The 24,674-nt window shown below is 42.5% G+C and overlaps 1 protein-coding gene across 1 annotated transcript in view; it reads left to right on the top strand.

Moving 5' to 3' along the window:
* MYO10 (myosin X) overlaps positions 1-24,674 on the top strand; it is a 164,057-nt gene that overhangs the window by 8,773 nt on the left and 130,610 nt on the right. The window contains exon 2 of the mRNA XM_035560318.2: positions 22,721-22,819. Coding sequence (XP_035416211.1) covers positions 22,721-22,819 — 99 coding nt within the window. The remainder of the gene's footprint in view (positions 1-22,720; positions 22,820-24,674) is intronic.

Here is a 24,674-nt window from a genome sequence, read left to right as displayed (position 1 = left end):
TGGCACCCTGCTGACCAAGCCTGACATCACAGTCTCAAAGGCGAAATTAATTTTGGTGTCTGTAGTGTTCGTTACCTTGGGTAGAGACCTGAGGCTCAAATGGTTGATGAGCCATAGCTGTCATTAACTTCAGCTACAATTACAAGGCTGGGTATTTTTGAAAGCTGTCATTGAAGTTAATACCCAAAGCCCCTTGGCCCTCTTCCTCTAGCACCCTGCACACCTTCAAAGGGCTGTAGAAAACTTACTGTGATGAACTCTGCAGCATCTAGAGAAAACATTTTTGTAGAGTTTTTTGCAGTGTTGGATTCTAAAATGGTACGTGTTTTTGATGTTGTGCATTGTACACATAAATGCTCTTTCTTCTGGAACTTGATAACCAGAAATGCAGAATTTATCTGGAAGCATTCTCATGCCTTTCTTTTGGCCCTGGTTTTGGCGGCAGGAGATAAGAGAAGTTTATGCCTTGTTTTGAAAACATTAATGTTTACATCGTTAGTGGAAATGGATTATTTGGTCCTATTTTAGTTGCTGTTGTTTAGTGTGTCATCAAAATGTTTACTCAGATGAAGTTGGATGCATTTGTTGAGAGTATGGGATTGTTTTTCTTACAAAGTTGTTTATCCCGAGGAAAAGTCAAATCCCTTTGTTCTACAAATCCGTCCAGTTAACAGAAGCAGAGGACTGCATAAAGAGATCGCTTCTGTTTGATCACTTCAGTGGCTCAAAAAAGAACTGTGTATCTTGGTTAGGCTATATTTTTATTTGCTTCAGGAAGAAGCCAAGTTGGCAAGATGGTGGGGTTCACACCAGGACAAGAAGTAGACACAGATTCTGTAGGTCAGACTTCTTGTTTTGTTGGTCTTATTTTTGGATCATTTCCCCTTATTAAATATAGACCACGGCTTTGGGGTTTCAGTTTATCTCCTTATTACAGCTTTCTGTTGATAAGTGCAATGAATAGGTTTGTTTGCTGTGTGTAATGATTTAGTCTGGTATATTCCATAGAAGAAAACCAGCATGGCTTTTACAGCAGGGCTTTGAAGGATGGCATTTCCTGTTTCTTTTCAAAGTGTATACCAGGAAGAATATCTGATGTAGTGAGCTCTTTGTTGTTTAAACTCTGAGAATCACATTCTACCATGCGATACTTAATAATCTATTTTCAGAAATAAACAAACTATTCAATGCAGCAAATCTATGCTATAAAACAAAATTTGCACAGCAGCCCCCTTCCCACCCTTGCAGTTACATTTCCAATACTTTTCACGCCAAATCTGAGAAGTTGTTACAGATGGCAGATGGGATTTTGACACAAAGCTGCATGGCACTTGCAGCAAAAGGGCGATTCTCAGTTCTGTGTTAGTTTTAAGCCTCTCCTCCTAATTTCCGTGTTTGTGTTGCACCATTTTGCTTAGGTGATTCAGTACCTTAAACGACTGCATCCTGGCACAATGGTGAACTCCCTGGGTCTTTTATACAAAACCCACGAATAAACATAATTGCAGTGTAATTAAATACTTGTGTTAAACTTTTACTTCATAGTTACACCCTTGTCAGGAAGAAGTCTTTGTAAGGTGCAGTTAAGGTGGAGATGCCATCAGTGGCTGCTGGAAAGTGATACCTGAATCTGTTGATTGTCTTGCGGGTTTGCAGTGGTCCTTTGTCGGTGGCTGGTTCCATAGCAGTTCTTACTGGGGTGCGAACAGAAAGCTTTGAGTCATGGGATCCTTTTGCTTCAGGCTGAGCACTTACAGTGCACCAGAGTCTGCCAGATATGAGCTTCCATCATGAATTTTGAATTCTTGAGCTTGCGTGCTACCTTTTGAAACGCTCACTTAAGTTGTTTGCAAATCTTGATTTTGAAAAAGTGTGCAGTCCCTGTATGCAGTCAGAGGGGACACAAAAGCTCTGCCGTTCTCCTGGGATTTTTGTTTCTGTGGCAGAGCTTCTGCTTGCAGCATGAGCTGCAACTGCTCAGGAGCATGGGGATGTGCACCACCTTTTATTAGGACAGGAGAGTCAGTGCACCTTAATCCATGCCTTAAATGAGGGGGCGAGGAGGGTTTGAGACAGCAAAGAGGGGACAATTGCAGTGATTCACCATGGGCTGAAGTGGCTGAGGGGGGATGGTGCAGGTTGTTTCTGGGGAAGTGGTGGAGAGAGGCTGGTGGCAGGCTCTGAAACGGAGTGGGTACTTTAGCAGGACTGTGCCTCAGAGGGACTCCTTGTCAGACAGGAGGGGAATGTCTGAGAGCTGCTGGTTTGTAATGAATAAATTAAACGTCTTCTGCCTTCGCAATTCCTATCAAAATTGGAGAATAATGTCATGTTGCTATCCTGATGCCAACTGGAATTTTTTCTCGCTGGAGGTTTTGAGTGGTTCTTCTGGTTGGCTCTCTGGTGTTATAAATGCCAGCATTCTGAAAAGTCTTGCTTTTTAGCATTGCCCTTTAAAGTTCATTTTTATTTTTTTGTGGTATTGAACAGTGGAGTGCTTTTGGATAGTTTGACAGAGGCTTATTGGCGAAATCTGAGGTTATCCTCAAGAAAGCTGCAGTAAGTTATGTCGTAAAAGTTAGGACTTTGGCATTTGTTAGTATGCTGCATCAGTGGCAATGTTACTGTAGAAAGAATTGTCCTTTTTAGTTTCACTTACGCTGAAATTCTTACTTTAATGTTGTTATGTGATCATCTTTTCCAGTGACCTTGTTTCAGACCCTGTGTCAGAGTGACTAGCAATCAGCGAGTTGCTCTCTGTCTTCAGAAGAGCAGTTGTGGCGCTACCGTTTGCCATTCAGGAAACACTTGGCTTTTTATCAAGTCTTTGTAACTGTTAGAGGGAGAGGTTTTCAGAGATCTTGGCAGCATGGTGAATGCTTTGCCACCTGAGGCAGCTCATGCTCCAGATCCCTGGGAAACGTGTTGTGTGTATCCTCACCCGCGGAAGAGTCTGAGAATATCTGCAAGCTAGGATGTCCCTTTTGTCTGCTTAAAAAAAGAAAAGGCTACATCAAAAAGCTCAAAGCTATGGCTGTATAAACTGTTGCTTCTTTTGTGAATGTGTGTATTTATTTAGCTCCTGGATGGTATTGTCATCCAGCTGCAATGGTCTGTGCTGTTGCTTCCTTTCCTTATATACCAATGACGAGGAGAGGGGCGGAGGGAAATAATGCCTTGTACTCATTGTCCGTACAGATCTAAATATGATGTTTATGCCCTTGTTCATTGCTGTTGGTGATGTTAGTCAACTAACACGCTTGTATATTGCATGTACTTCTCTCTGTTTCTTAAGTTTAAGTAAATGATTTGGCACAGCTGGAGAAATACCTGCATAACTTGGAGAAAACATATGACAGTGAGTTATTTCAGTTATTTTCAAAACAAACAAAAAAAGCTGTTGCTTTGCATATATGCACCCTCTTTCTGACTTTGTAGTTGGAGTCAATTGAAACAGTGTAAAAAAAGAAAAGTCTTATTTTTGTTTGTTTATTTTTCAAAGTCCTGTGAAGTTTGCTGACAGCTCAAAAACTGTACCAAGCACAAATAACAGAAGACTCTTAATAGCTGACAGCTGAGGTTCCCTTCTGGAAAGGTGGTTCATTGAGGAGAAAAAATAAGTTCAGAAGTGGTGACCATTAGGGGCTATAAATAAGTTGGGGAAAAAAAAAGTTACTTGCTTAGGGTTTCAGATGGATAAGAGAGAGGTTGTTCCAGTTTTTCATCTTTACTGTGTGGTAAAAAGTAAGATACAGTATGGCAATGCCCTTTTTTTAGATGGCTTTAAAAATAGCTGCTCTTCTACTATTTTCTGCACGAAGAAAACCAGTGCTCTTCAAGAATACTTGCGTAAATGGCAAATGCTCTTTGGCTCCAGTATGAAATAGGTAAATGAATTTGTGAATCGGTTCGTTTCTAATGGCATGTGTTCCCAGCAGAAATAACACCTGGTTTGCAACCTCTTGCCTTGTGGCCCATTTTCTTCCTGCTGCCCGTTGGCTCTCCAGGGATTTGCACTGAAGCACTGGGGACGAGGATGCCAAGACCCCATGTGCAAGTAGCATCATGCTGTGATGGGGAGCCCTGGGACCTCCGGGGAGTTTGGGTGCAGTTTTGGAGGGGATGTGGGTGTTGTAGTCTTCAGGTGTTTGGATAAAGTTCCTCAAGAGGACCTTCCAGGACACCTCATGTGGTCCTGGTCTCTTGGTTTGTTTCCTGGTCCAGTATACAGTGCTGCTCCTACAAATTATGTTTTGAGCTTAAAGTCTTCTTTCAAAGGAGCAGCTAAGTTTCACACTAGGTTGGTTTCAGCATAATTAAGTGAGGAGCTTGGGGGTTTGCATGAATAGCTAAATAACAGTTAACCTGACTTTGATTTCACTTGTGCAGAATTGGGACCTTGATCTTCAGATCCATGTTTCTTCTTTGTTGACTTTGACTGAGCATTGATACTTTTTTAAGTCTTATCCTCTTTCTTTCTTAGCTCTGAGTGCATTTGTGGCTATCTTACACTTCTCAGGCTCCTTTGGAATATACCAGAAAAGATGCAGTGCACTTAGGCATATCCTGAGTCAAAAGAAGTTTGTGAAGAACCACTCTATGCCTCTGTGAAGTCTGGCTTCGAGTGTCCCGCTTGCTCCGTCTCTTCCTAGCCTGTTTCAGAAGAGCTCCCGGGCAGCGCGCTGCTTCCTGCTGCGAGGGCTGTTACAAAGGTCTCTTCTGAACTGGGGGTCACACTGGCACGCAGGCTGCTCCCCGTCCTGAGCCTCGCTCCTCTTATCAGCAGACGTTGGTAGTTGCCAAACAAGTGGCTGCGATAGCACATGAGGGGGAAGTAGTTGGCGAGCTGAAGGCATGTGTGTGGGGCGATTTAAAGGGGCAGGAGAGTTTTAGGGTTTCACTGCTCTAAAGCTTAGTTATGAGATCGTGGCTACAGGCTAACGGACCCAAAACAAGTAGCGAGAGAGAGTGTTGAGGCTTAGGTTTCTAAAATTTGGTGCCTGGACTTGGATCGTCTTGAGATGTGTAATTTTAGCCCTGAAGATTTAGCTCCTGGTGTTGCTCTGCTTCAGTGAAGTAAGGAGATACTGATTCAGCACGGTTTGTTATCTCAGGATGGGCACAGGACACGCAGTTCCATCTGAATTAGAGAAAAGTCACAATGTATTTAAGATTGAGCATGTTCCGAAATCCCTTGTGTTTTGGCTTCTAGCTTCATACAAGTTGCTTGGCTTCCTACACAGTCCAGGCCTCCAGTGGGAGAGGTGATGAAGGGCATCCCCATGGGGTAACTCAGGAAACCCCCAAAACTCCACTTAACAGTAGCTGATCAAAATGACTAAAATTCAGTTGGTAACTACTACTGTTCATTACTATAAAGCTACTCTCACGCTGAAGTACTCTTCTGCATCACTGCTGTAATTTTGTAAATTTGTAAGCTGATAATGGAGTGTGATAGCCCCACGTACTGCATGCTGCTTTGGCTCTCTCTTAGCCAGGAGAACTGATGTGGTCTCTGCCCCCATGTTCATACCATAAAGAATTAAGACAGGAAGTCTCTATCACAATTGGCTCTCTGTTCTCCCTGTACAGATGCAGCTTTGTTAACAAATGACTTGTCTAACTTACTGCCGTTTTTAACCCATGTCAGTATTGTTACGTTGATCTGAACGTTGACTGTAGAGCTTCTTTTATTGCAGATGCATTCCTGGAAAGCTAGAAATGAGTTCTTTCTTTGTAACTCATTTTCTTTTAATGAAGCCTTCTAGCCATCTCCTTACCAATGGGGAAAATGTGGCGTGTGATGAGGGAAGAACAGGTACCACGTGTGACTTTTGTAGTGGAGTTGTTCAGCATCGACTCTGAAGTTCCACGTGAGATTTTCTGGTGTTTTAGGAAGCTGTCCTTGAGATGATCAGCTTTAAAACAGTGGAAATGTTGATACCATACTGGCCCAGAGAAGGCTTAGTTTCAGTAATGCTTCTCTTAATTTAGTGGAAAGGAAGCGGAGCATTGTATGAAGTCAAGAGGAAAGGAGAGCATGCCTTCTGTGGTTTGTAACTCTGTTGAAGAAATTGGTTTGTGTCAGTAGTGGATGGGGTAATTACATGCCATCCAGTGTGTTTCAGGCACCAGATGGTATCATGAGAGCTGCTGTTAGGAGGGAAAAAAACAAGTCCTATCTTAGAGACACTGTGTAGAAAATATGTTTAAAGAAGGATAGGACATTGCCCCCTCCTTGAAGTGAGCAGGAAGAAGCAGTGTATGATATACATTATTCATTATTGTGTACAGTACAAGCAGTAATTGAGTTTTACAGGGCATGTTCAACATCTGTGGTGCAGTATTGTCTGTATTATTCACACATCTATCTGAAGAATAGAGGGTGTGAATGTGTGTGCTCTTAGAATGATTCATTAGTAGTGCGTGCTCTTTCTTGAATATTCGAGACTGAGCTTGCTGGAAAATTTTGCTAGAAGTTTCTTTTCGCAACAGAAGGACCACTGGATGTAATGACATTTTATTTCTGTCAATGTGCCCATAAGTTATTTTTAGGCGAAAAATAAATGTATATGATGATATCTGAGGGACAGACTTGTACAGTATGTGGGCTAAGAAACAAACCAAACAAAAAAAGCCAACCTCCTTGCAAGTTAGTTAACTTTGCATGTTGCCTCTGAAAATCAGGTGCATTTATGGGATTGGCCTTAATGTGAACATGAGGAATTAAAACTAAACATGTATTTTGCAGACTTGCAGCTCTGGGCATACAGACTCTGTAGTTCTCCTCTACAAACAGGATCTTGCTTATGTGGATAGGGGGTGGGGATTTAACTCCTGGTAGGAGAAAACATCATAAAAGCATAAGTATATCTGAAAATATACATAGAAATCCTGATGGTCACATTTGTGCATAAACAAACAAACATGCTCGTGGCTATCTAAAGATGAAAGGGAGTTAAAAATGTGGACAAAACAGGGTTTTATAGGCACTCTGTTCAAAAGATCTTAATTCAGTTATAAACACACTGCCAAAGTTTAGCTGTGTTTGTCAAACGGTTGAGTAGGTAGAATTACGATGAAAACACAGTCACTTCTTGAAAATAAGGACAAGTTGATACCCGAAACAACGGGGAAGCTGTAGGAAGAGCAGCCAGCCCTTGAGCAAGAGGGAAGGTGATGTCATGTGAACTCTGTCATGGGGTTTGGATGACTTAAACTTCACCACTGGTTCTCTCAGAGACCTAAAATCTTCAAGGAGTAATTGAATCTGTTTTCGACGTGGTTCTCTAGTTGCAAAAGACAGCTACAGGATTTTCCATTTCCAACCTGTTTGGTTTTAAGCTCCTCAGGTAGTGAGGTGCAGTGTGTGAGGTGCTGGCTCTCGCACTGGTGCAGGAGGAAATAGTCACACATGACCAGCACTGTTCCTTACTGAAGTAGCAGCAGTTCTTAGGAATTTCTGATATGAAGGGTTTTGCAGTTTCTGATGGATGCAGTTTCGAATATCAGCTCCTTGTTTTACAAATATATCTGGTTTGCAAATAAAACTTGACCTACCACAAGCTCAGGAGGTAGACAAGTTCCTGTTGGCTTCCTTGGTGAAGGAGCCGGCACATGGACTGGAGTCTGCAGACATGAAACTTGAGTAGAACTCCAAGGTCTCAGAATTTATTTCCTTACCATTACGGAAATCTTTGTTCCTCCCCGTAGAATAAAGTATTCTATGCACTGCATAAGGGCAGTATGTGCTGTAAGCAGAAGTTATTCTTCCATTTCGTGTTATTTATGACTCCTTTGAAAGGAAAACTGGTTGTATTTGAAGCCAAATCTTTTTGACCAGCCACTGAAAGAAGGTAATACAGAGCTGGCAGTGGAGGAACACGCTGCTACTGCAGCGTTTATTTGCAGTAAAGTGGAAGTAGCTTTTCATGATTCCTACTGTTGGAGCATTAAGCAGCACTGCAGGGGCACCAGATTGAGCAGAACTGTCATGTGGGGTTGGATTTTCTGGTAATAATGATCAAGAGGCTTCTTGGATGTTCTGCTGCTCAGAGATTAATAACAATAGGCTGGTTTTTGAAGAGTAGAAATACTATTTTGGCTAAAGCAGTCTGACTAATTAGTAACATGTTTAAAAGTATTTTATTTTTTTTTTTAAATGACACTTCTGAGAATAATTCAACGAGGGTAAGTCCCCTTCTAGGTGACCAAGTTGGAGCATTTTTCTAAAACTACATCTGGGTTCAGGAAGCATGTGTTCATGTGCATACATCACACTCTTATCAGCTGAAATCAAGCACGTGCTCTTTCTGATGAAGGAGGATTTCTTGAATCCTCTTCTGTTCTGCAGCGATTTGCCCATATAATGATTCTTGTGCAATTGCATGTTTTAACATTTAAGGAAATGTTGTTTTTCGACAGTGTAATTTCATTTTACCCAACTTTACCTACAATTTTTTTTAAAAAAAGCACCAGACAAAGAGCTGTTTTATTGATTCATAGTTTAGTAATATGAAGAGTGACTTTACAACTAGTATGAAAAGTAGTAAGAGATGCTGGCTGTGTTTACGCAAAGGCAAAAATCTGTATTTGTTTTAGACTTGCATTCTTTAGTGCCATAAAAATCTGATTGTAAGTATGTAAGGTTAAATATGTTTTAATAGCTCTATGTCAAGCAGCCATGGAAAATTCCCAGTCTGAGCTTGTGCAGGCATTTGGATGCTATGAAGTCTGTACGCTTTGTGGTGTGATTTTTAAGAAGAGGCACTTCTGTGGGCAGGCGAGAATCAGTAATACAGCATTTTGAGTACTACATTTGCATTTTAATTTAGGCACCCTGCTAATTTGACTTGAATTTTCTATGCAGTCACCTTGTTTATAAATAATGTTAAGCAACATCCTTGTCATGGCAAGTCTGTAGAGTCCTGCCAGGTTTCACAAACTGGGGATCTGCACTGTACTGTCAAAGGTAGATGTTTACGGAGTTGTCTGGCCTGACTCTTACAAAAGAACTGGCTGAGTTAATTTGTTGTCAGCTGAAATAAATTGCTGCATGAAAGGTTCAAGCTGTGGAGTAGATACACTTTTAGAGGTGGCTAGGAGAAAAAACATGGCTCCCTGGGCTTTAGGGACAACAAGGGTGACTTGTGAAAGCATGCCATCCGGTGTGTTGTAGCTTCCAGCATACCTTTTGGGCAGCAGTGCGAAGAAATGCAGAGCAGCTTTAGAAGCCTGCTAGAGCACTTCCCTTACAGGAGGAAAGCATGTTTCTGTCAGACTTGAAGTTATTGCATGTTGTATGTACGTTGCATGTCTGTTTCCTTATAGAGGCATATGTTCATCTGTGGGTTTTCCAAGGCACTAGGTAGTGCTTTATAATACAGTGTCTTGAAGATGAAGTGGCCAGAGTGGGAAGAAGTGCCTGCTTCTGGGCACGTTCCCATGAGCAGCACAATCCCTGCACATTGCTATGTCCTCAGCTCTCCACCGAGATACCCGTCCTTTGCGTGCAAATACATTTCACACCCCCAGGTCTCAGCTGTTGCTGTGTTATTCTCACCAGCCTTGACGTCTGCTGGGATTCGCTGTTGAACATTTCAGTCTAAAAGCAGCTGTGCTGTTGATGTGTCTTTCTCTTCCCGTAATCCGGGGCAGCGCAGCTTTTCACAGCCCATGTTTGTGGGCGCTTCCAGGCTGGGGGACAACGTGAAGTATTGGTTGCAGCTGGTAGGTCATTTTGTGAAGGAAACAGGATCTCCTCCCCCGGTTTAGACCAAAAAACCTGAGTGTAACGTCTTGGCCTGAGTAGGTCATGTAGGAAACTACGCTCTGATTTCAGGCCTGATCCTGGAGAAGCAGGGAGAAATCTACTGCAGTGATGCTCTGCGTCTCTCTTGACCAAGCCTTGACTAATGGGGAGAGCTTTGGTGTGAGGAATCCCCACCTTTAGATATGGAAGGTGCAGCTCTGGGGAATTAAAATGTATAGTTAGTCATTTGGCCAAGAAGGTCATTTACCTGCTGAGGGGTGTTAAGCTGTTTAGCCCAGGTGCTGTTTTGCTTTTGCAGGTAGGAAGTAGCAATCTAGAATAGTCACAGCCCAGATGCATTTACTTGTACTCATCATTTATCTCTGCGATAAATGCCCATTTTGTCAGGTACTAATGCTTCAAATCACTTCTGTTTTGTTAAGGTCTCCTAATTGCTTTTGTGGTTTAGTTTTGGATTAAATCTTCCATCAATCTGCAATACAGTGCAATGAATGTGTTAAAAAAAAAAAAAATACAGAATCAACTGCCTCATGTTGGTGCTTTTAATACTAGGTTGAGGGAGATATTTTCTCCTGCTAACTGCTACCAGCTTGTATAAACATGCATTGGAGAAAAAAAAAATGAAATAAATCAGCAACACATTGATGCAGGAAATGTTCATCCCTGTCGTGAAAAAAAAGGATGATGAAAAATGCGAATGTGTCAAATCTCTAGGTGTGCCTGTGAGTGAGGAAATGCACCACACCTTGTTGAAAGCTGGAGCACAGATCTGTAGCTTCTTTGAAAAGATGCTATGAGCCAAAAGGAAAGGTGTGGTGGTGTGCATCCTAGGAACCTGAGAGCTGCTTTATGTTGCCTGCTTTGGGGGTTTTCCTGTAGCTGCGAGATGGAAAGGTGTATGGCTTTACAGGGTCTGTTCCAGCGTATGGCATGGAAGTATTGATGACCAGAAAAGGGCTGTGGACTTTCTTTGTGCTGATTGATGTAAATACCTGCTCCTTTTCTGGGTTTTCTGGTAAAGGTGTTCCCTTCTGGCAGCCTAATGGTGGATGTGTTTAAAAGGAGTCAATATTTACTACATGTACTTTCTATGAAAAAAATCTCAAAGGAAAAATGACTTGCCCTATAGATGCTTCATTTTGTGGTAGCACAACTGCAGAAAAATCAAAACACATGCTGGTGAGAGTAGGATTACTGGAAGGAAACGTATCTCGTCAGAGAGAAGGAGTGGACTAAGCAAAAGCAGGAGATTGCTTTCCAGGGGGTTGTGACCTTGAGGGGCTGAATATAATGAATGCAGTGTTTCAGGCTGCCTTTTTACCTTGCAACTGCTGCATACCATTGGTATTCATCAGCATTGATGAGGCTCTGCAGTGGAAAGCCTTGCAAAGCATCACTTCATCTCTGAGAGGAGTGTAAAGCTGATAAAATGCGAACCTTCAGCATGCGTGCAGGAAACACTGCTACCTTTTATCTGAACTTAATGGCTTTCCAGCTTTACCTAAAATATAAGTGTTGTTGCTAAATGTGCCTTCGGTATAGATTCCACAGGTTTTGGCTAAGCTGCACCTTCTATATTTATTCACATGGGTGTAAAGCAGCACCAGTGCAGCATGCTTTGGGGCCACATAACCTCCAGGAAGGCTGGGATTAGCCCTGGTTGTCGGATTCCTGCTCGCACCATTGAACGATTGACTGGGAGAGTGTGTTTAGGATGAATTTCTCTACTGCAACTGCATCCTGTTCCCTAAGGTCCCTGTTTGCTTCTGTGAGGGGAAGTGTTACCAAATGGCTCTTACAGTTGATTTTTCTTTAAAGGTGTTTGATCATAGTTTGAGAAGTAACCTGTGAGTGACTATTTCATACTTACTGACACTTTGCTTTCTGGTTCGGGGTTGGTAGGTGCACACATTTATATCCTATTTTTAAGTTATTAAAATGTTGAGTGGATTTTTGAATTGAATAATAAATTAATCAATATTTATTATACTAAATTATTATTATATAGGTTTGTATCCTGCACAGTTTGGTATATTCTCTTTATATTTCAGAAAGGCGAGGGGTTCTTCTACTTTGAAATTCAGTGGTGATCAAATTGTATGTGACTTACATCTTACTTTATAGTTGAGTGTTAAAATTGGTTGGGAGCCTCTCCTTGAGGTGCTGGCACACCTCGCAGCACTTCTGTCAGGTGCATGGGAATAAGCCTGTGCTCTGCCCTTTAATGATAACATGTGCCATTATTTTTGCTTAATTGGTTGTATTTTCATCAGGTGATCTCCAGACAGGTAATTTGCAGTTGCTCAGTGATTATTGTGGTTTGCAGCAAACAAATTAGTGTGGGAAGATGCTAACATGAGCTTCACAACTTCCTGTGTCAGTGGCAGGATCTGTTCTTTCTGTGCTCACCTGAAGCATGAGAGGTAAGGAGGGAGAGCATGGAGGGGTGCCATGCTGCTCTCTGCTCCTCAGGATGTTCGTGTGTTGCTGTGGAGAAAGGTCATCCTATCTTCCAAGCCTGCTTGTGAAAGCCAAGCACCGTAGCTGAGCTTCAGATGTGGAAGGGTGCACTGTCCCAAGTCAGGCTGCTTATGTCCTTGATTTTTAAGGATTTTTCAAGGATTAATTTTTAGGGTGAATTTTTAATTAATTACTTTTCAGGGATTTTAGGGTTGCTCATACCCTGGGGATGTAGTACTGGTTCCCTATCACCTCCAGGTGTTTCATAACGTGTGTTGGACTTGTTCAGTGTCCTGATGTGAGCTTGATAATGTCTACCTGAGCTTCCAGAACCAGCCTCAGCTGTGCTGCTGCCAAGTCACTGAAGTCAGTTGTTGCAGGCCAGAAAACCACATTTTCCTGGCTGGGTATGGACAGGGCAGGTGTTTATTTTTCATCCGTCACGTGTGCAAAGAGGCTGCTAGGCTGTGGGGTGACCTAATCTCTCGGAGTTGATGTGGCGAAAAGATATTTGTCCTGGATTCGGTACGGTGCCTCTGATTTATTACAGCGAATATGGATAGGGTCGAGCGGGTGGTGGTGGTGAAAGGTACTGGATGAATCATTGCAGCTGGTGGGGATGAAGGACCCAAGCTCTGTCCGCTAAGCGTGGGGCAGCCCAGATCTGTCAACTGCTTGTGGCCAGGGAGTCACTGGGATTTGTTCCTCAGCCTGGAGTCAGAGCAGCTGAGTGGGCCTTCAGAAAGGCAAGGTACATCGGCTGTTGTGGGTGCTGCTGAACAGGCCCGACAACACCACCTGACTTACCGACTGCCAGTGCTGTCTGTCTTCTCTTCCTCCTGGCTGTTACACCCTGCTACCTGTTGGCTGTGGTCAGGCCTTACCCCACAGGTATGAAGGGTCCTCTTGATGTCTGAGATGGGGTAGATGGGCAGAGTAAGGAAGGGGTTCTCATGTTTGCAGGGCAAGAGCTGAGTCCAGTCTTGCTTAACATCTTCATTAGCGATATGGACGACGAGGTATAATGCACCCTCAGTTAATCCATGGACAGCACACAACTGGGGGTACCCAATGCAGCCATCCAGAGGGACCTTGGCAGGTGGAGAGGTGGGCTGACAAAAACCTCATGAAGTTCGACAAGAAGTGCAGAGTCCTGCACCTGGGGAGGAACAACCCCAGGCCCCAGTACGTGCTGGGGGCAACGTGTCAGCAACTTGCCCTTGCTGCTAGGAAGGCTAATGGTGTTCTTGGCTGTATTAGGCAAAGTATCGCCAGCAAGTCAAGAGAGGTGATCCTTCCCCTCCACTCAGCACTGCTGAGTCCAGTTGTGGACCGCCTAGCACAAGAGAGACCTGGATGTATTGGAAGAGTCCAGTGGAGGGCTATGAAGATGATCAAGGGACTGGAGTACCTCTTCTATGAGGAGAGGCTGAGGAAACTGGGACTGTTCAGCCTGGAGAAGAGGAGGCTCAAGGGGGGGAATCTCATCAATGTGTATAAGTCCCTGAAGGAAGGGTGAAGAAGATGAAGCCAGCTTCTTTTCAGTGATGCCCAGTGCCAGGACAAGAGGCAATGGGCAAACACTGCAACAGAGGTGGTTCCCTGTGAACATCAGGAGGCACTTCTTTACCATGCAGGTGACTGAGCACTGACACTGGTTACCTGGAGAGGTTGTGGAGTCCTCCTCCTTGGAGATCTTCAGAAGCTGCCTGGAAATATTCCTGGGCATCTTACTCTAGATGTACCTGCTTGAGCAGGGGGTTTGAACCAGATGACATCCAGAGAGCCCTTCCAACTTCAACAATTCTATGATTCCGTGATTTAAGATTATTCTGTGTCTAGTAATCGGCATTTCTGTTAGTCAAATAAGTAAATGAAAGAACTGTGAACTGAACGGGTCCATTATTCTCTTCTCTCCCTCCCTTTCACACTTAACTTTCTTAGCCTTGAAATGCAGTCTTGCTAATCCTTACAGCTCCAAATTGTAAACTGTGTCTTTCCAAAATCCTGAGTTTTAGTTTTAAGAGAATATGGAGCATGGAAGAACAGGGTGGGGAAGAAACGCTTACAGAGTAATGTGGGCAGAGTGGGTTGGTTTGGTTTTTGACTTAAGGCTATGATCTTATGTCTATTTTCTGCAACAGAGGTAAGGCTGGAAATAGCTTGCTGTCTCGCATGTCCCCCCTCAAGCCCAGGACAATACTATTCATGTGTAAACTGATGTTTTTGAGTTGCAGGTAAATGTAAACAAATAAAAATCCCTCAAGTATGGTTACAGTTGTAGTAGGATTGTGAAATTTGACAATATGGAAACGAGCTAAATTGGAACCTTTTGTAATTTGATTCTAGCAACTTGGAAAGTGAAAGCTGTGATGATCATCTTGGGAGTGTTTAAGTATGCTTGTTACCTCGCACAGTGTATGGATTAATAGGAATTATTTTCACATAAGAATCCCACTTGGCTAAAGATAAGTTTCCCTGGAGTCATCTGCTTGATTGGCATGGAGGGAGAGGGAGAGGGAAAGAGCAAGAAGAAAGAAGATGATGATGATGAGTGTCCTAGAAACCAGGAAAAGGCCGTGCGTTGCCCAGTTCTCTTCCTCGTGTACTTTCAGGTGCAACGCAGTTATTTTATGGATGATGCTTCTTGACGTAAGAAGGCCTTAATAACTTCTACCAGAATAGGTTTAGGTAACTGGCAAAAAGCAGTCAATGGTAGAAACTATCTTGAACAGGAATTTCATCTGCTTTGGGAACTAAAATCAGGCTGAACCAGTATGATGTCTCTCTGGCCATGCTTCTATAGCACAATGAGTATCTGAGAAAAACTAGTACCATATAGTTGTTCTGTATTAAAACTTCTAAAAAATCAGTGTCTAGGTACTTTGTAGAATGGTGTTAAAACCAGTTCTTTGAGTGATGAGCCTAAAAGACACGCATCTCATGAAAATAAATGGTAAACACCTCTCTTCAGGACCTGTGTGTCCAACAAATGTGTGGTTTTTTTACTTAATCAGCTTTTAAGTACTGAGATGTCCTTCCTAAATAAAACATTTTGAAGTGAGACGGAACATCATTGCAAGTGGGAGTTCCCAGACTCTTCCTGGGATTTACATGTGGTGAATGAGGAACAGCTTTCAAGCTGAGCCTCAAACTAACCCATGTTCCAGAGGAGTCCATCTCTCCTGTGTTACTCCAGGCATGCAACGTGGTTGGTGCTTGTGAGTCCTCTCACCTGGTCTTCACTTTGTATTCTGTTCAGGCAGGAGAGGCAAGAAGAAGATGGAAAAAAAGTGCTAGGGTGTTTTAGAACATTTCTGAGAAATGGCTTTGAGATTCTTAGCAACTTGTGCCAAATGAAGATTTGGCAGCTGGAATATTTCAAAGGCAAAATTTCTTAAGAAGAGCAAAGTTGTAGACTACCAAGCACGACTGAGGGCTGTGGATAGCTACAGGCACTTTTCTCCCCAGGTCAGTGGCAGAGGTACATGGCAGCGTAACAGCTTACTAGATGACACAGAAAAGATTGTTTGCAGAAGCTAATGATGATTTAAAGAGGCTTTGGGCAGTTGTGCTGAACTAACTGCTCTTGCCATATTGTTATAAGCCTCGATGAACAGTTTTTAGAGGGAAATCTCTTCCCCTGCTACTTCTACATGCACTCACACCATCCTTCCTCGCTTTGTTGCAATTATATGCTGCAAAAAAAACTCAGGCTCACATGGATGAAGAACTGTGTACGTGTGTGTAGATCAGTTATAATTCTGTTGGTTTTAAGCAAGTGAAAGAAGGTTTTTTATGTTTGTAGTCATGACTGTAATTTTTTTTTAAAAAAAAAACCTGTTTTTGAAAAATAAGGATGCTTGGCAAAACAAAGCTGTCATCAAAGACAAGTGCAACTTTGTTTGAAATCTGTGAAGACAGATTTAGCGTTTGTATGGTTGGTTCTTAGGACAAATTCTATGCTTTTTTGTGAGCATACTGTATATTCCTTTTTAGGAACTTGGATTAGGGGAGAGAATTACATGCTACTTACCTTTTTAAGGTGACCATGAACATCCCAGGAGGTCTGTCATTTGCCTGTCTGTTTCTACCCCCTGCCCCAATATGGCTGGTGATGGAAAGGTTTGCAGTGGCCCCAAGCTCTTTTCCTCTGTGTTGCTTACATCTCCCCTCTGTCACCAACAACTGCCTCTTCTTCTTTCTCACTAATTTGTTGTCTTTTTGAACTACCTCTCTTCCTTATGAGTTTTAACAGTTTATTTTCACTCACCTGAGATGGGATAGGGAGAGCTGTGGAGGCAGTACTGCGTGCAGGACCCATTTCTGGTACGTGCTGGTGATTTACAGAGGGACTTGAAACTGTGGATCCACTAAACAGAGAAACATTGCTGTGCATGTTCCCTACTTCCCTGATTTCACATTTTGCAGATTTATTCACAGTTGATAAGTATTACTCAGAGTGCTAATTTTTAATTTTGGAATTAATCAGAAATGCCATTGACTCAACTGCCTAGAAATTTATTTTATTTTTTTTAACATAGACTTGCAGGCACAAGAAACAGATGTCTCCTAGCAGCCTGTCCTACCTGCCTGAGACTGGTAATGGGTATAGGCCTTCCAAATTCTGATATTGTTCTGTTTTTGTAGCTGTGATCCCTATGGTGTAGGTTGGGCAGTACTCAAAGCACAAAAAGATAGTATTTTGCAAAACTTGACAAAATGTAAAGGTAACACTTGAATCTTTCTCATTAAAGTCATAATTCAAACTGTAGCAATACTGCTAACTCTTTTGAAAAGACTTGATGGCATCTTACTGCTATATTTTCTTCTAAGTTTCCTAATGGCGTGGAAACTTCATCGTCCTCAGGAGCTGGTAACCATGTCTTCAGAGCTTCATTAGTGAGTGCAGTTGGTTTTTGGCTTTTGATCTAGGTCTGCTGGTAATGTGTGTATTCAAGCTAAGCAGCAGAAGGTGGGGCGGGGTGTGCTTGTCCACCTGCATGTTTAAAGGTTAATCTCTGCTCTGTTTGTGTTGGGAAAAACTGGAAACTATATATATTTTTTTAAAAGGCTTTACTATATAAAGTGGCAGTGGTGTGAAGGGAGGGTGTATTCAAAGGCCTGTGGAAGGTAAACATTAATTCCAGTTCCCCATTGAGTCTGTAATAGTAATAATATCTGTTTTAGTCCAGTTAGTTGCTTTTAAAGTGGCAGGCTGTTGTCAGTGCTGCGCTATCTCCAGTTACTGAAACAGGAGGAGATGGATTCTGTTCAAGGTTAATCAACAGCTGCTGCGCAGACCTCAGGAGCAGAAGAGCTGGTGCTTTGATCTCATGTGGGGGATGGACAGACAAGAGAAACACCGAGCGTTCAGGAGATTTTGTTCTGCATTAAACTCTCTCCTCCCTGGAAACTGCTTCATGGTTTTGTTCTGCGTTACAACAGTAAAGTAAAGCAATATGGCTTAGGAGGCAGAGCTAAACTCATTGAGGGAAAGGTGTTGGTAGCTTACTTTGCTCTCTGAGGAAATTGTAATTAGTGCCTTCGGTGTTTTGCAAATGAATTCTACTTCATTCAGCTAGATTAAGTATGTGCCAAGATCTAAGTGTGTAGTCATTTAATGAAGTTGAGTTTAAGATTCTGGAATTTAGATTAAATGCTCAAATACCTTCCAGAGCTGGCTTTCTCTCGCACTCTGCAGAGACTTAGGATTCAATTAGTCCTTCTCCGTAACTCCTTCTGTCCCTTGATAATCTGCCTTCCTGACAGAAAACTGCCGGTTACTGATGGGGGAAGGCAGAATGGCTGGAAAGAGAGTTCCTCTACTGATTAGTTTATTTCTCTTTCATAGACTGTGTGGCAGTAGCATACACAGACTTTAGTACTAACTCAGTATTTCAGCCACCCCAGAAATCCAGCGCTAGGGAATCCTTTTGCTGATGAGCACACAGTCCCTGTAGAGAAGGGGACCTAGATCAAGAACAATATTCTGAATTATGCATTAAGATGTCAGGCAAGTGGCCGTTATTTCTTTTTTTTTTTTCCTCTGGACTTTCCCATGGAAGAACAGGTCTGGTTTTCTGTTTGGGAGGTCTGACACTTCATTTTGGGCTGAAGTTGGTGAGAGAGATCCTACTTTCAGTGAACTTTGAGTTTGCCACTGAGTTGTTTGGCCAGGCATGCACACAGCACATTAGGATTTTGGGGTACCTGAAGTGTTTTCAGTTTTGCTAAGCTAGTAATGAAGGGCAAGTTTTCAGGGACAAAAGAGTTAGTTAATATGAAATTGCCAACGTTACATTTCTATCTGCATAGCTTTTTTTATTGGTATGGCCCTCCTAGTGATTAGTGCATAATTTAGTAAAGAGGAGTTACAAAGATAAATGTGGTTTTAGTTATCTTTATCATGAAAAAGCTATGTCTGGCTTGACTGAGTTAATAACATCTTTTCCTGTCTCTCAGAATTTATGTTTTTGAGCCAAGCTACTGTAGTGCATAAATGAAAGGTTTTCTAAATACATATTGACTATTGTTTCCTTTGCTTTGTCAAGGCCTAACAATGAATGCTTTTTGAATGCAGTTGTGACAATAACTTACATTAGCTGCCCTTAATTTAAAGCAGTTTTAACTGCTTTGAATCAATTGCATTGATGAGTCGACTGGATTTTTACATTATAACATGTGAATGAGTAGCATTTAGTCTTAGACGATGACAGTTATTATGCAATGGGTGCTTGTTCATACATATGTGTGTATATACACTATATATCTACACTATATAAAAAATGTGATTATCATGCAGGCAGTTACTTTATTCACCATACAACCTGGATATATACAAAACTGGATTTGTTAATTATGGTTTTGCAATGAATTCTTCACTGTTTATCTGAGATAAAGTTCTTCTATTCTAGAAACTAAAACATGAGCTGTTTCCAATAGAAAGTTAAAAAGTAGATTTTTGTCATCTGTAAGAACAGGACACCCAGGAAGATAAGTAGTCATCTTTTCAATTTCAGCAGTAAAATCTGCAAGGGAAAAGAACTCAGGACTTCTTCAGGTGGCCTTACAGCTGTGAGATTTACAAACCTATTTCCTTTGCCTTTTGGAGTCAGAAGAAATCAATTGGCTATGGAAATAATGGCATACGGCCCTCCTTCTGTACATACAATTCCAAGTACCTTTACAACTTTGCTTCGCTGAAGTAAAAACCATTGGACTTTAGTAAGCACTTCGTGGCTTTGTTTTCCCCCTTATCACAGAGTGACAGAATGGCAGTGTCCCAGATTGCTTGTCAAGGAGTGACCAAGTTACCAAGTTTCTCCCCTAAAAATAAGTTGAGATCAACATGTGTGCGTTCAATAGAGTCCTTCCTTGGAGAGCTCACAGCTGGTATCCAAGCTGGTATCCTGGAGAGCTGGCTGCATGCTCTTTATCTCCATCCAGCAGGTCCAGAAGTCTGTGCCTGGTAGTCATTCCTTGCACTCACCCTACAGACCACTAGGCTAAATCAGGTTGGGCTTTAGGCTCTGAGAAGAAGTCTAAGATTTTTATTTCAATGCATCCTTTTTTATAACCTACCTTTCTGAAGTGAAATCAAAAGGTGGTGGCACCTTGCTAAAAGATACCGCTGGAGTTAGTGGGCATTTCGAAACGCCGTCCCTTGCACTTGGTCAGAAATTGTGAAATGAAAGTGTACCTAAACTCTGGGATCAAAGTAGATTCATTTGAAGATTTTGTAGATCTGAAGACTATAAAGTCTTTGGTATATGTCGTCTGTAAATTAACTACTACTGAGGATTTTGTTCTCAAAGCTGCCACTTGCTTGTAACAAATATGCTTCAGAGGGATTGCAGTGTAGTTACAGAGCGTGCTGGGCATGGAAGATAACCGTAACTTGGGTAGCTCCTATGGGATCTTTTGCTAAGGCATTTTTTATATTTTATGTCTTCCCTCCCCAAGACTGGGAGGTCCTGCAGTGTACCCTGCCCATGGACAGACGTTGTATTGTTGAGCTACCTTGCCAGAGCACACGTTGTATTTGCATTTTGGAGGCCTCGGGCTTTGCAAACCACATTGTTCCAGCAGTCTCTGAATAGTGGCTATTGACCCCTAACAATGTACATTTGTTTAAATCAAACCGTTCCATACTTGCTTTAAAATGCTTGTTTTAGGGCTAGCCCAGCCAAGTGAATGCTTCTGTGCAGGCCCCTGTTTCTGCTTCATAGCCAGAAAAATGCAGAATTCATTATTTAATTTCACTATGGAAAAGATTATTCTCCTTATGCGAGGCTATTTTGAGTTCTGAGGTTTTGGCAAATATTGTTGTGGCTTAATGTTTATAAGCTTTTTTCATTGCCCTTGAAAGCATAAATTTCATGTTACTTGTGCTCGGAGATTCTGGCAAATAATAAACGAGCTGAACAACAGGGTTTTGATTGTCCTGAAGTGCTTGAGGAACTTGACTGCATTTGGACAAACAGGGTTTTTTGCTGTGTATTTGTGTGCTTAGAGGGATCGAATTCAGAGGTGGAGACTGACTGGCAGGGACACTTGATGAAGCTTTCTTCTGGGAAGGTAGTTAGTCTGGAGCAGAGTCCTTTTTGCCACCTAGGGTGACTTCAGCATGTCATTCAACCTGTTGTGATTTGTGAGCTTGACTGTGGTTATTTGCTATGGGGGTGAAGTGAGGTTTTATCAGCTTTGCTGGTGAGGAGCCGGGGAAGCCTGAGAGCAATACCTCCTGCCATGCAGAGCGCCTGCTGGCTCTTGGGCTCCTGTGTGCAGACCCAAGGAAGCGGGTGCTACCACTGGGTTTTGAATTACATTTTCAAGTCCCCTCTCACTTTGACCACTCTCGGGGAGCCCTCTGTTTCTCCCCCTCTCCTGCTGTGGTTGCTGGTGCTCTGCTTTCTCTTTGGCACTACGCGCGTTTCCCTGCTCTGTGCTGACCTCATGCTCTCGAGTTGACATACCCCATACTGCCTTGGACTTGGTATAAACCCGGAAACTGTCTGGCTCAAGGTTTTGGACATAAAATGACAAACAGCTCCACAGGCACTTAAAAAGGAGTGCAGTTTGCCAAAAGATGGAAGGGGGGCAAAAATCATGGATGCTCTTGTGTGTGATCCCCTGTATGTGGCTGAGCTCATGCCATTCAGTGAAACCCAGCAGCAAGAGTTTGCTCTCTGTAAACTTCACTTTGTTTCTCAGTGCTGCTGTTCTCCCAACATAGGAACAACAATGGTGTTTATTCAACATTATTTTAAATGTATGCAACTTGTAATGTGGCTGAGCTTCTGCGGTAGACATGTGAGCCACTCTTTAAGAACGTAACAGGAATAAACTGTATTTGTTGTGGTTGTTCGTCAAGAACCTGCACCTAAACCAACTTTTAAAAGCCTCAAGTCTTTTTTCAGTGCGTACAAATTCAGACAAGGATGATCTTTGAATGCTGGCATGCAAGATTAATTATTTGAATTGTTTTTTTCAGGGGTTGTACAGACAAAGTCACCATCTTTGGCTTATCAGAGTATATCCCAGCCCCTTCCTATCATGCCTTTACCTTTCCTTCCGGAAAGAATTTGCCTGTTCTGATGGAGGCAACACAAAAGCCTCTGTTCTCTAAATAGGCCTAAAATACTGTATTTCTGATATGGATGGAGCCTGCTGTCCCTGTATAGAAAAAGGAGTACAGTTTGTGTTTGAGGTTCAGACCACTGGGGTGCTGCTTCTGAATATCTTCATGCTTCTTGAAGGCATCTTCTGCTCAGAGCAGCTGAAGCAGGTGTGATTACCCTGCCCATCTGCCTCACGTGCACTTGGTGCTGGCTGTTTTTCTTCCTCTGTGCTGGATGGATCTACCTCTGAGGGCTACAGACAGCCAAATGAAAAACTAAAATAGTCTGCACCTACCCTCTTTCACTAGATTGACTTAGGTGGTTCACTGATGGTGTTTCTGTTGCCTCTTCGGCTCTAAACAGCAAATGCTATTTCTTTGTCACTTTTCTTGCTGGCAGATTTTTAAAATCTGAGTTCTTGTGCAGCCAGAAGAACAGGACAGGATAAAGGGCAAGGGGGGTTAGAAAACATGTCAAAGTTGGTAGGGGAGAAGTGCTGTGATCCTAACGGGTTGAAAATAAACAGGTAGTGAGCCTGCTGGCTTTGAGGAGCATCTTTTAAATGGTATGTAAATTTAAACACTGCTTTGTAACTTTGTGTGTGCTAACATGAGGCACGTGACTCAGTGAATTAGCCCCAGCTGTTCATGCTGGCATTTAGGCACTTCTATTAAAAACAAAGCAAAAGTACTCCTGTGTTTACGTACTTTACTTATGGCAGAAGATGACAACTACTTGCTGAAAGATTATTTTATTTCTCACTTGCTTATTTTGCAAGTGAGCTTGCTTGCAACTAGCTTGCTTTCCTTTTATTTTCTTGAGTTTCCACTTATGCCATCTATAACTCTATTTTGTTTTATTTTAGGGGTCTCGCGTCTGGTTGCGAGAAAATAATCAGCATTATCCAAGTACTGTTCATTCCTGTGCAGAAGGAGTCATCGTGTTCAGGACAGACTATGGCCAGGTATGTGCATTGCTCCTATTTGCTTCCTCCTTTCTACCACTCTTAGGCAGAATCGTTTCTTTTCCACACAGGGAGGGCATAGGAGAATGTAAAAGTCTAAGGCATGTGAATAGCAGCATACCTTTTATATGACTCGAACGTGGAACTTTGGTTTCAGTCGTGCTGTCCGTTGCATATCTGGTCAGCTGCTACAGCCGTGTCTGGCAGAGCTGAAGGTTTGAGAGCCGTGTCTAGGATGTTACTTAGATCCCAGCGGCTCTATCCTGCTTGCTCAGGTTACCTGGGCTGTTGCAGGCAGCGTGTTGTCTGCTGTGGTAGCATACCACTGGCTGCCAGCTGGTGAAGGAGGCTGGTGGGCAACTTCTGCTCTCTCTTCCCCCTCCCCCTTTTCTTTTTCTTTTCTCTTTGGCCAGAAGAAGGCAGAACAAGCCCTGCCAGTTGCTGACAGCATGGAAATGCTCTGCTTTCTCACTCACTTTTCATTTATGTATTTATTCTACTCTTCATTAGGCCACAGTTGATCCAGACCTCCATTCTTGCAGCTTCCTTGAAGAAATTTCAGTAGAATTCATATTTTAGATCAAGACTCAGATACAAACAGTTACACTGGTGCAGACATCAGAGTCAGGAGAACACTGACTTTTGGAGGGTGCTCCCTCCTCAGTTTTGCTTCCTTTTCTTAGTTATTTGTACCAGATGGAGGTAGCTTCAGGTAGTGAACAAGGCTGAGGAAAGTATGATAGTATGGAAAACATGCTGCCTTTTCTTGCTGCCTTCACTTAATGTTTTTCTGAGTGACAAAGACAGAAAAGCATTTCATTCAGAACCAGGGAACCCCTACTTTTCTCACCTGCCTTTTTGCAGGCAGGAAAGGAACTAGACAGAATCAGCCTTTTTAATAGGCAAGATATAGGTTAAATAGGGGGAGTGAAGAAGATGGAATTGTTAGTCGCACAAAATGTCTTGAGGCCGGCCTCAACTGAGGCAGGAGGACCTCCTCAAACAAGATCAACTAAACAAGATGCTCATTGATAGAAGCATGCAGAGCTGCCTAATTGGTAGCGATACTAGGCTGTGTTGGATTCAGATGCTTGTCTTTCCTTCGTGCAAGATGGTAGACAAGCAGTGAAAGCCAGGTTGTAGAAAGCTGAAGGACCAGTATAACATACTCTAGGTTACTAGCTGTCTTGGACTGGTGACCCAGAGACATATGGTACAGGGGAAGATGTCCACAGAGGAACTACTGCTGGATGCAAAGCCTCCTTACAGGACAAGAAGGCGCCTTTGTATGTGTTGGTATGTTCTCAGTGTGATGCATGTTAAGTTGTGCATTTATGGTTGCTCAGGTTTGGGAAGTTGCACATTTACAGTTTGCCCTCAACATGCTGTGCTGAAATTTGAGGTCCCATGAAGTGCAGATGCTGAGACTATCTCCTCTGTTGTTTGTGAATAAAGAAGGATATTCCATATTAAGGCATGGTAGTTACATTTTGTTTTGCCGTGCGTGTTGTTACAGTAGCATATGTTCCAAGCCACCATCTTCACCGGGCAAGTCATTTAAACATAAGCCCTATCCATCCTCTAGTTGGAGTGACACAAAAGTTTTGAAGGTGGTACCTGTAATTTTTCACAGAATTTTATAGATGGACGCCTGACTGTGAAGAACCTGTCTTTTAGAAGTGTTTCAACATGACAGTCCTTGTACTTATGGGAACTGCAGGTGACAGTCGTAAGATGGATGGCTTGCTTTGGTGCCCTAACATGCAGTGGCAGAGCTAATATTGGCATCTGCGAGTGGAAAAGTTGCTTGCTATCAGCCTTGTTTGCGTGTATAATGTGTACTGTTGCCTTTCCA

This window comes from Cygnus atratus, chromosome 2 (genome assembly GCF_013377495.2).
Source record: "Cygnus atratus isolate AKBS03 ecotype Queensland, Australia chromosome 2, CAtr_DNAZoo_HiC_assembly, whole genome shotgun sequence".
Classification (NCBI taxonomy): Eukaryota; Metazoa; Chordata; class Aves; order Anseriformes; family Anatidae; genus Cygnus; species Cygnus atratus.
This window is presented reverse-complemented; position numbering and strand designations above follow the sequence as displayed.